Here is a 12,589-nt window from a genome sequence, read left to right as displayed (position 1 = left end):
ATTGTAGATATTACAACTTGCGAGATCCACCAATCACAGAGGCTCTCGAATACCAAGATTAAAATTAATTTCAGCATATCTGCAATTTTTCTGTGGGTGCTCTGCCATTTCAGTGGGTGATTGACCCATGTGATCGATGCCTATGTGTGTGTATATATATATATTATTTTTTTATACATTTCTTTCATATTACTACTTTTATAATATTAAACCTGTCTGTGAATCTTTTTTTTCATGATTTTACTTTATGCAGGGTATATTTTGCAATATTCAGAGGACAACAGTGAAAAGTGGGGAAGTATTTCCATTAGTCCTAGTGAACGGTCTTACCGTCTGGAGAACCTCAGTTGTGGCACCTGGTATAAGTTTACACTAACAGCCCAGAATGCTGTGGGGCCAGGCCGAATAAGCGAGATAATCGAGGCAAAGACTCATGGGAAAGGTAGATTGTTTTTATATTTCTGTTTTCATCATGCATTGATTGCTTTTATACTAATTTCTTTATAAATACTATGCAAGTTAAAGGGATAGTTCACCCAAAAATGAAAATAATGTCATTAATGACTCACCCTCATGTCGTTCCAAACTCGTAAGACCTCCGTTCATCTTCGGAACACAGTTTAAGATGTTTTATATTTAGTCCGAGAGCTTGTTGACCCTTCATTGAAAATCTACGTACGGTATAGTGTCCATGTCCAAAAAGGTAATTAAAACATCCTCAAAGTAGTCCATGTAACATCAGTGGGTCAGTTAGAATGTGTTAAAGCATCAAAAATACATTTTGGTCCAAAAATAACAAAAATTACGACTTTATTCAGCATTGTCTTCTCTACGACAAGGCTGACGTGTTATCTGGTGCGCCCCAGCTGTTTTTTTTTTTGTGGGATTTTTTTGTATTTTTGTGCACCCAGGCTTCGTTTACAGTCTGAGGGAGACCCACGCTGTAAGTTTGAAAAAAAACTTCGCAAACATGTCTGAGGATAACACGTCAGCCGCGTCACTGCAGTCACGTGAATTTAGTCTCGCTCATGCACTTCACAACGGACAAGACGCGGAAGAAAAGACAATGCTGAATAAAGTCGTAATTTTTGTTATTTTTGGACCAAAATGTATTTTCGATGCTTCAACACATTCTAACTGACCCACTGATATGACATGGACTACTTTGATGATGTTTTTATTACCTTTCTGGACATGGACAGTATACAGTAAGTAGATTTTCAATGAAGGGTCAACAAGCTCTCGGACTAAATATAAAACATCTTAAAAAGATGAACGGAGTCTTACGAGTTTGGAATGACATGAGGGTTAGTCATTAATGGCATTATTTTCATTTGCCATATAAAGAGATGGTTCACCCAAACATTTTCCTCTATATCCATCACAGAGCCACAGTTTTCCAAAGAGCAGGAACTGTTTACAAGTATTAACACCACCTGCGTCAAACTCAACTTGATTGGCTGGAATGATGGCGGCTGCCCGATCACATCCTTCACTCTGGAATATCGGCCATTGGACAGTCCAGTGTGGACCAAGGCTAAGCGCACCTCACTTACTAAGAGCTACAACCTCCTGGACCTGCAGGATGCCACCTGGTACGAACTGCAGATGAAAGTGTACAACAGCGCCGGGGTGGCCGAGAAACGCGTCAAATTTGCCACTCTCAGCTACGATGGCAGTAAGTGGAGTGGATGCCTTAAGTCTAAAGAGGCTTTGCCGTAAATGCACCTGGCAAAGCAAGTGAAATGGTTAAAACAAACAACATGGTAACATTGCATTGGATCTTGGAAAGGAAAAATTAAACAAAGCAAACAATGTTGTTATTCTCTGTATGCATTTTTAAATCTTTGATTTCATGCAACCAAAACAAGTTAAATAATAATGTGTATCTGTCCGTTTGCAAAGGCACTATTCCTCCACTTGTTGAAACGGCGGTAAAGGGCCCTGTGAAGAAGATCCACAAGGAGGGAATGAAGATGATGGTGACGATCTCCTGCGTCCTGGTGGGAATGGCGCTGCTGTTCGCCGCGCTGATGGTGCTGAGGAGGAGGAGGAGAGAGCAGAGGCTGAAGAGACTCAGGGGTCAGATGCTTTTCACAGCTCTCAGTATTTTTAAATAGATTTATAGTAGGTGTAAATATAGATTTTACTTTGTTGCTGTAGTTTTGTACTTTATAATAAAGCTTATTGTTTGTTCACAGATGCAAAAAGTTTGGCTGAGATGCTTATGAGGTATACACTTTGGTTTTCAATTTTTACTTTTTAATAGTTTCTTTTCGCACAATGAAAGAATATTGTTACCAGCGTGTGTCAACCACCAAAAGACTATGAAAGTTTTCTATGTAATATTTCAGTTTTTTCAAGTCTGTGAAGAATAGACTTAATTTTAAGTCAATTTTAGGGTTTTCAGTCAGTAACAATAATTATTTCAGATTTATCTTTACTTAAAGACACTGTATGGTATCCCAAGATTCCTGTGAAATTCAGGCTAAGTCTTATAATCTAATTTTGAGATTTGGAGCATCCAAGTTTGATTTCACATCGATTTCAATCTTTGTTTGACATGACCTTACTCATTCAATATTAAATATACCAAGGTTATATTTTCACAGAATGTTCTTTACATTATGTAGGAACATTTCTATCACAAAACATGACTTTAGCTGGGTATTCATTTTTCCTATTTGTCCGTACTGCAGTTATTCTCACAGTAGTGCATGTGTGGCAATGACCTTGAGAAAGCAGAGATGTTGCTCATTGCCATTTTTGTGTTTTCCTCCAGTAAAAACACAAGGCCATCAGACACCATGAACAAACAACAACAGACTCTCCGCATGCACATAGATATTCCCAGAGCGCAACTGCTTATCGAAGAGAGAGACACCATGGAAACTGTGGGTGAGTTGTCTTTGCCGAACCGTACGCCAACCTGACCGTTCATCTGAGAAAATGGTGATGCTATAGAAGCCTCTAATAGTTCCCTCTCTTCCCTCCCTGTTAGACGACAGATCGACGGTGCTATTGACCGATAACGATTTCGGAGAAAGTGCCAAACAGAAATCGGCCACCGTGACGCACTCCGTCCACTATCAGTCTCTGTCGCAGGCCACCGGGCCTCTGGTGGATGTCTCTGACGTCCGCCCGGGGACGAGTAAGAGCAGTCTCTCGAGTAAGTGAAAAATCGAATTTAACTTTTCTACGTTATTCTTAAAATACCAAAAATAACCATCCATTTTGTAACCATCCATAGATCCAACTGCTCGGCGTACAGCTAAGGCCGGCCCCGCGGCTCGCAATCGCTACGCCAGTCAGTGGACACTTAACCGACCCCACCCTCCTGTCTCCACCCATACGCTCAGCACGGATTGGAGGCTGGGAACTCCCCGAGTGGCCGGCTCGGTGGACAAGGAAAGCGATAGCTACAGTGTCAGTCCGTCCCAGGACACAGGTCAGTCGTACTGCAAAAAAATATGTTTCAGGTGTTACATATGAAATCTGTACTGTTCTGACCCACTGTGTCCGATCATCATGCATTCAGACCGCGCCCGCAGCAGCATGGTCTCCACGGAGAGCGCATCTTCTACGTACGAGGAGCTGGCCAGAGCCTACGAACACGCCAAGATGGAGGAGCAACTACGACATGCTAAGTTCACCATCACGGAGTGCTTTATCTCAGATACTTCTTCTGAGCAGATGACCGCCGGCACCAACGATTACACAGACAGTCTGACCTCCAGCACACCGTCAGAATCAGGCATCTGCAGATTCACTGCCTCACCTCCCAAACCCCAGGATGTTTGCAGGGTGATAAATATGGCCGTACCCAAAGCCCACAGACCAGGTGAGACCACTGGTATTATTGCTTCATGGCTCAGACTAAGTTCTCAGTCGAGACAATTGTTAAAATGGATTAAAGGCGGGGTGCATGATCTCTGAAAGCCAATGTTGACATTTGAATCACCTAAACAAACACACCCCTACCCCAATAGAATCTTGACCTTCTTTAGATAGACCCACCCCACACATACTCAATCCAGGCAACGATGTTGGTTAGTAGACACGCACCTTACTGCTGATTGCCTACAAGTTTGTTTTGGTACTCGGCCCGACTCCCTTTTCCAAAGCGTTTCTTAAAAATCGTGCAACCCGCCTTAAATTTGACTAATAGAGACATTTGGGAAATGTCTTGGGGTTTTTTTCAAGAGCAATGAATAAAAAGCCCAGGATACACCGGACACCGGATGCTCCAGCCAAATATAAAAATGACCTCATTATTTACTCACCCTCAAGCAATCTAAGATAAATATGTCCATCATCTTTCAGACGAACACATTTTGAATTATTTTAGTAAATGTCCTTGCTTTTCCAAGCTTTATAATGGTTAAAAACAGGGATCAGGAAAACAACTTCTGACTTTAAACCCCCAAAGAGTGCATTCATCCTTCACAGAAGTAATCCACACGGCTCTAATGGGTTAATAAAGGTGTTCTGTGGGTAATCGATGCGATTTTGTAAGAAAAATTTGCATATTGCAAACTTTATAAACTGTAATATAAAAAAACTAGCTTCCGGTAACTCAAGCGTTTCACTAGAGAGTTTTCGCGTAGTGAGCATTTGTTGCCATGGGTACGTTGTGCAGTGACTCGTGAATCGCAAGTGAAGTCCAAGATGGCGCCGTCATCGGATACCAGACTGGGGGTAAAACCAGTACTGATTACCAGGGCCCCAAAGGAAGAGAGGGCCCTTGAAAGTCTGGAATATATTATGGGGGTGGGGCATTGGGGCCCATCAGGACTGCCTATGCATAGGGCCCGAGATCTTGTGCAACGCCCCTGTCGGATACTAGTTATTACAGTTTCTAAAGTTAAAAATATGAATAATTTTTCTTACAATATCACATTGATTACCCACAAATGACCTTTATTAACCCCTTGGAGCCGCGTGGATTACTTCTGTGAAGGATGAATGCACTACTTGGGGGTTTCAAGTCAGAAGTTGTTTTCCTGATTCATGTTTTCAACCATTATAAAGCTTGGAAAAGAAAGGACGTTTACTAAAATGATTCCAAATGTGTTCATTTGGACAGATGTCTGTGGCCATTTGCATCACGTCTCATGCATATTTTTCATCCCACAACAAGTGAGATTTTTAAATGGTGTGTCAAGATAAAAATAAAGATTATTGCATTCTGTTCCATTCGGACTGTCTAGCTTCCCAGCAAGCAATTACGCATTTTCAAGATATCTAATAGACATCCAAACACCACCCAGACGTCTAAAGCGTGGCAAAATTTGGGATGTCAGTGAAAATTTAACAAGACGTTCAACCATAGCCAAAAATAAATTAAATGAAATAATAAATAAATGTAAACAAATACCTTGTAATCACTGTTCACTTTGTTAACATAATGAAATATCATACATCTCACAAGTTAGTAAGGTTAAAAACTAAATATAACCAAATCAAGGTTATTTTGGCTAGTGAATCACTCAAAGCCGGACTATATCGGGTCTATACTTAATCTAGACAGTGAAATTCCGCCTATTGCTTGCTGGATATGGATGAATGCAATAGTGTGCTTTGTCTATTGTGTAATGTCACTTTAAGTATCTTTAAGTAGCTGCCAAGAAACATAAAGTAGGCCAGTGTGTTTGCCGAAAGCAATAGATGGAGCTATATTTTTTAAATAATGCAAGAAAACTAATTTTGGCTAATTCCATCACTACACACTAATTCAAAGCTGAATTGCTTGATCATGCTGAAGTCATTATTGAAAATCAACCCCTCTCTCTTCCTGCAGGAGGGGAGCTCGTACACCTGCCTCCATACCTGCGAATGGACTTCCTTTTGAATCGGGGTGTTTCAGGAGCATCCCGGGATGGGGCGATGGGCCAAGCCTGTTTGGAGCCACAGAAGACCCGCTCGCTGAAGCGCCCCACCCTGCTGGAGCCGACGCCCATGGAGGTGCCAACCAGCAGGGACGTGCAGCAGTGGCAGCCGGGCACGGCCTCCACGCTCCCGCAGAGAGAGGCCGGGTCGGACTTGGCACAGGCTGCCAAACTCAGCACCTCCCAGGAATCACTGCTGGACTCCAGAGGACACGTAAAACAGAGCAACAATCCCTACGCAAAGTCCTACACGCTGGTATAACAAAGAACGGACAGCAGCGAACTCAAACAAACATCGCAAAAGTGAACTCTTCACACGCGGTTGTAAATATGTTTCTCCTTCATGATGGAAGGGCCACTTCTACTCCTAACAGTTTCTTTATTTTACGCTTTTTTAAACGGTGAATTCTTTGAGATGACTCCACACAGAGATTGCCAAAATGATTTTATTATTATTATTATTATTAACGATGATCATGATATTTACTAATTTATTTATTTATTTTAGCGGTTAGTGTGCACAAACTAATGACTGGGAACCCATTACGTTTTTGTTTTTTCTACCGAAATTTCTTTGTGTACTTAGTTTGAGACAACAAAGTGTGCGTGTGATCAACACTGGTCCAAAGTCGTCACATTCTCGGACTGTTCAAAGATGAAATCCGTTTCCTGGGAGTGCATGGGGATAAACCATTTTAAAGACAAAGATGACAGTATGAATACCAACCGCTGGAGGGTCCAGCCCAGAATTTTTTCACGACAAAATAATCAAATGTGAAGATTTCGTATTCTTATGAGTATAAATATATAAAAATATATATATAAAATGATAAATCGCTTTTATTTGTGGGTATTACAGGGAATTTCTTTTTTATTTGGTTAATAAAGTCCTTTAGTCATGTTTGCACATATCTTGTTTAACCTAGAAAATCAAGTCTCGATTGATGATTATTTGTTTCCATTCTCTAATGGTGCAATATGAAATTCCATGATCCATGTTTAATTTCCACTGTACTGTATCTCACCCATCACATGAGCTTTAGAGATCTGGAGCGGCTGGAATGATAGATTCAGGGGTAAATCAGCTGTGGTTGAATGAAAGGTTGATTTCGCATGTTGGGGGAGATCTGACCACCTATCGCACTCGCAGTGTGAATATTTGACCCTCCCATGTGTGTAATGCACTAGAAAGGTGTCTTCAGGGCACATGCGCTATCTTGTCTTCACTAGATTTATTTTTGCTGCATTGCAGCAATGCTCCGCTACAGGGAAAACCGAGACAATCTAAAGAGATCCCCCAAAATAAATAACAAATATGATAATAATTATGACAAGTTATATATGATTATGGACCGTATGGTAGCAATATGTTATTGTTGCCCCTCTGCACCAAACTGTCTTGCAGGGAGAGTTATGATGAAGAATTCTGTGAGATGTTTCACTATATTTGATTAGATAAATCTATTTGTCCTCACTATATTCATTTAACAAATGTTGTTTGCTTTTCACCTTTTTCTTCGTTTTTTTAACAGGGTGTTCACAATTGTGACACTCTTAATAAAGATTTTCCATGATAATCCTGTCGACTAATAAAAAGTTGATCCCCAACTGATTCTTGCGGTTTGGTTAACATGTTTTATTTTGCTTCCGGTTACAAAAAAAAAAACAAAGCAGAGGATGCAAAATGAAAATGAAGAGCTTGATACCCAAATTGAGATTGTGACTCACTCCTGACTCTGGGGGACCAAAAAACACTCATTTTCTAGATACCAGAGGCATTCAGTTTTATAAATGTAACAAACCCTGCATCCAAAATCACATATTTTTATTCTATATAGATAGTGTGTGAAAATCACTATGCCAAATGTGTAGTATGTCCCAAACCTTAATATTCAAAATACATTAGGCCTATTTGAGAAATAACTTATTTTGCAGTATGTAATGGATGAAGACTCTCATGAGGCCACGGGAGCTGAGAAGCCACCAAATTCAAAAAGTGAATAAACTGTAAGCCAGGTGACTCTTTCTTTGGAAATGGAAATTCTGTGATCATTTACTCATCCTCATGTTGTTATTATAAACCTGGTTAAAGGATATTTTGATAAGTGATGGTAAGCACACAGTTGACGTACCCATATTAGGGAAAACAAATGGTACCAACATCTGTGTGCTTACCATCATTTATCAAAATATTTTCTTTTGTTTTCAACAGAATAAAGAAACTCACACAGGTTTAGAAAAACATGTGGGTAAGTAACTAACGACTTTTGGTTTTTGGGTGAACTATTCCTTTTAAGTATAAGTGATATATGTACCAAGAAATGTATTCCTCATGGTTAAATTATATTTGTTTTAAAAGGGACATTTCACAAGACTCGTTTAAGATGTAAAATAAATCTTTGGTGCCCCAAGAGTACATACGTGACAAAAATGTGCCGTTTTGGGTGTGTCCTTTAAAATGCAAATGAGCTGATAAAAGGCAAACACTGATCACAACGATGGTGTTTGAAATTGAAACTCAATTGTGCTGTCAATTATTCTCACTCTGACTCTCTCGCAGATTAAGGGGTGGTATTATTGTAATAAGATCCTCTTCTGACATCACAAGGGGAGCCAAATTTTAATGACCTATTGGTTTACCAAAACTAGGTTACTGGGTTTATCTTTTTCACATTTATTAGGTTGATAGAAGCACTGGGTACCCAGTTATAGAACTTAAATATAAAAAAGTCAGATTTTCATGGTATGTCCCCTTTAAAACAAATTGTTGTTAGTATGTAAATATATATATATAGTAAATATATAGTATATATAGAGGAGTTTGGTTCCAAAACGCAATAAATCCATTTTGACAAATTTCTGTAAAAACGTGTTTTCTATACCAAGAAAGTGACAAGATGAAAACCACTATTTTCTGTTACAAACTTTCACATAGCATCTTTAGGTTATAAAAACACAAAAAATTCAAATCCATAACTTGATTTTCAAAGATTTATTTGAAGTTTTTTTTTTCAAAATTCTATAAATCTATTCAATCAATGTATAAATGTGCATTCATTTTTGTTAGTTTATATTCATTTAGTTGAACAGTTGTATACACTGATTAAAAAAATAAACATTAATGGCATTAATCAAAACAGTTACTTTGTCATATTAGGAACACTGTCATTGTTATACTTGACGTCGTCGCTTAACATTTTTCACAGCGATCAGCTGTGATTATAGTTGACTCTGAGTAAAATTATGGAAAGTTTTTCATAAGATCCCCTGGGGTCAATGTGTTAGCACGAGAGAAGCTGTCGGGACAACAAGCGATCGTCTCCCGAGTGCCTCTCGCGTAAATTATTAGATGTTGATGGTTTACATTTCTTTCCTGTAACAGAAAAACATCACAGGTTTATCAATGCTATTAAAGTATTATTTCGTTTTTGTTTATTTGATCACGAAGTACAAAGTAGATGAGGAAAACTAGGACTCTGTGCACTCAACGCCCTGCAATTGTTTGTTTACATTGCGTGGAATGGTGCGCTGTAATTTGTGAAGCGGATTTATTGCATTCTGTAGAAAAGGAGGAGTGGCATTTATTGCTTTTTGGGAAAAAAGGGAGAAAAGATGACAAAATAACACAGCGGATATTGGATTTTGCAAAAATTAAGAATTTACTTTTAAATACTGACCTGATATAATACTGATTTTGGCAGTAACTCATTTTTGTCAAAAATGGCGTTTATTGCGTTTTGGAACCAAACTCTTCATATATATATATACTAATGCTTTATCAAAATTATATAATACTAAATACTATATGAAACTATTTGTTTATGGTCAAGAAATAAATACTTGTTTAATTAAGTACGTACTGTTAGTGCACGATTTCTGAACCTTTGACATTGGGCGGAGTCAGCAGGAAATTACGTCACGCATTCTGAGTCATTCAAAACTTTGCGGATTCTCTTCACTTATGGTGAGGACTAGAAAATGAGCAAATAAACAAAAGCTGAAAAATTATAATGGACACAACTAAAATAAAGGAATAGTTTACCCAAAGTGAGACTTCTGTCATCTTATATTTCCTTTTGTTTTGTCCTCACGGTGTACTTACGGTCATTTTTGACTCTTGACGGCCACCGTCCCCTGAATTTGACTAAAAGCACCTGTTGTGGTCAACAGCGTCATGAGGGTGAGTAAAAGCTGACTAAATGTTTACTAAAAACTGCTTAATTGTGAGATAAACGTTATTATAAACACTTCTGTGAGTTGTTTGATACGCCGCGTTTTACAATCGAGATGTTACCATGGCAACCTGCGAAGATGCCGTGGCTACAGTTATTAGTACTACTGTGAAATCGAAATAAATATTCTCTGTGCCTGTGGTAAAGATCAGGTTAACATAAGTTTTATTGTAGTAACAGGTTCTGCAGTGATATTGGCGATACCTTGTTACCATGGTGAATTGCTGCAAGGGAATTATTTCGTTTCATTTATTCCCGTTGCGAGAATCCCGTTTTTATCATTTCTGTTGCTATTTTTGGTGTGCTTTACCCCACTAGACCACAGTACCTCGCATATTATTATAATCCAGTGAGTGACTCTTAAATTGCTCTATTGATTCAGCGGCTTTATGCGGATCTTTCCTGAGCACTTATACACAGGAATGGGTTTTATGGTGCTATGTCAGCCCGGTGGGTAATGGGGGAAGACGTTAGTCACTGTGACAACTATATTCTCCATCTTCGTCTGAAGTGCACGACAAATTAAGCGTCGTTGGCACATATTTATAGACTGTCCCTGCTCAGCTGTTATTAAGCGCTGTCATAAATAATGCAGCAGCAGCCTGCTGGATCCCGATGCTCCTAACAAACATGCTGCTGTCAGCAACTCAACTCTCATTGCATTTACCAATAAAGAAATCTAGAGAGGTTGACTTATACTATATACAGTAGGACTAAAACCTGCCCATGTCTGTGTTCAGAATAACATACTACCACACTACTATTCCTTAAGTATGCACGTGTTCTGTAAGCATTAAATTGATAACCTGCTACACTGGCAGTATGAAACCATGCAACATACAACAACGCATGTGTTACTTACTTGTCACATTGGATGTAAAAACAGAAGTAAAATCAGTTGTTTGTTATGCATTTAAATTTATTGTAAAAACTTTTAAACAATGTGATCAAATAGTAAGGCTATGCTTAGAAATGTGTATTGAATACTACTAAAACTGTATATTGCCTACTTTTATATAGGGTGGAAATTTCATGCATACAGAAAATGCATATACTAAGCCCATGTTGTTGAATTGCCATGCGTTCTTATTCGCATACTTTCTGTCCTAAGTAGTATTTGACATTTAAATTAGCATGCTATAAATCATAATGGTCAAATTTGTGTCTGTAAAGGGATAGTTCACTCGAAAATGAAAATTCTGTCGTCATTTACTCACTTGTGTATGTTGTTACAAACCTGTGTAAATTTCTTTGTTCTGATGACCACAAATGTTTGAAACCAAACCGATGATGAGCCCCATTCACTTCCATAGTAGGAGAAAAATAATACAATGGAAGGAGGTTATAAACATTCCTCAAAATACCTTCCTTCGTGTTCATCAGAACCAGGGCTTTGAACCAGATTTTTTCCCAATTGGTTCGTTCCGAACAGAAACAGTATTTTAACGTTTTCGGTTCAACCCTAAAATTGACGTTCCTGAACCGGTTAGAACAAAAATAAAGTTCCTGACGCGGTTAATAACGTTCCATGTCAGCTGTGGGACATACAAATAAGTAGGCTGATCATTAGGACATTAAACTTAAATTCTTTTAAGAATTAAATTCTTTCTTGTCATCAAACTTTAAAAAAGGCTATATTATGTAAGCGGCATAACTGTAATTCTGACATGCCTACATTTGTTTCAGCATTATACATTAATTAAGACAAGGACAATTTTCTGCATGTCGTTTATTGGCAAACAACTTAAACAAATGTTTTTATTAGAAAACGAATACTGTGGTATTTCGAGATCATTTTGTTTGTATGTGTCCTGTCAAGAACAGAAAGATTGTTCGCTTGCTTTTTGAAACGCGTCTCTCCCGTGTATGCACTTTTGAGTGCACTTAAACACGCGCGCGCACACAGACGGAGGACGAATTGCAAACGGCGCTTCGGGAAGAAGATGCAGCATAAACAGTCGCTCCACATAAAGTGAAAATTACGTTGTTTTTCATTGCTTTATTTGCCAAATGTATTTTAATGGACTACAGTATGAGACTCAGTAGCGCATCTCTCTCTCAAGTTTACACATCAAGAGTTCTGATCTTTGGGAGGCATAGGGATAATCACGTTTGATTGGAGTTGGACCGGACACATTCAACCGCATGTGCTTATGTGCGTACAGAAAATTGCTCACATTAGTGCCTTTTGCGGTTAAAGTGTTTAAAATCACTTAAGTGTTAACATTTGCAAACCTTTGAAACACGTGCAAATGATCAACTTTCACCCTATTTAATTTTGCATATTAATCCGCGAATCGCAGGCGAGCCGAACTGTGGGTCGTGATCTGTACGGATCACAGATCAACTGCGATCCGTTACACCACTAATTAGTATAAAAAAAAAATCTTGAGATACTTGGAAACCACAAAATACTTACCTCTTATGATTGAGCATTAGAGAATTGGGCTTGAGTAGGATACTTGGTGG

The 12,589-nt window shown here is 38.7% G+C and overlaps 1 protein-coding gene across 2 annotated transcripts in view; it reads left to right on the top strand.

Annotated features, from left to right (window-relative positions):
- The window catches only part of dscama (Down syndrome cell adhesion molecule a), a 98,398-nt gene extending 91,683 nt beyond the window's left edge, over nt 1-6,715 (top strand). The window contains exons 25-33 of one of the 2 annotated variants that reach the window (XM_065261043.1): nt 254-442; nt 1,388-1,678; nt 1,906-2,082; nt 2,202-2,232; nt 2,783-2,898; nt 3,002-3,169; nt 3,251-3,448; nt 3,539-3,841; nt 5,801-6,715. In XM_065261043.1, coding sequence (XP_065117115.1) covers nt 254-442; nt 1,388-1,678; nt 1,906-2,082; nt 2,202-2,232; nt 2,783-2,898; nt 3,002-3,169; nt 3,251-3,448; nt 3,539-3,841; nt 5,801-6,150 — 1,823 coding nt within the window. In that variant the 3' untranslated portion in view covers nt 6,151-6,715. Of the gene's footprint in view, nt 1-253; nt 443-1,387; nt 1,679-1,905; nt 2,083-2,201; nt 2,233-2,782; nt 2,899-2,977; nt 3,170-3,250; nt 3,449-3,538; nt 3,842-5,800 lie in introns of both variants that reach the window. The other variant, XM_065261033.1, reaches the window with a different exon arrangement.
- The last annotated feature ends 5,874 nt before the right edge of the window (nt 6,716-12,589 follow it).

This window comes from Paramisgurnus dabryanus, chromosome 10, assembly GCF_030506205.2.
Source record: "Paramisgurnus dabryanus chromosome 10, PD_genome_1.1, whole genome shotgun sequence".
Classification (NCBI taxonomy): domain Eukaryota; kingdom Metazoa; phylum Chordata; class Actinopteri; order Cypriniformes; family Cobitidae; genus Paramisgurnus; species Paramisgurnus dabryanus.
The sequence above is the reverse complement of the archived record's forward strand: the minus strand, read 5'-3'. Positions and strand labels throughout refer to the sequence as shown.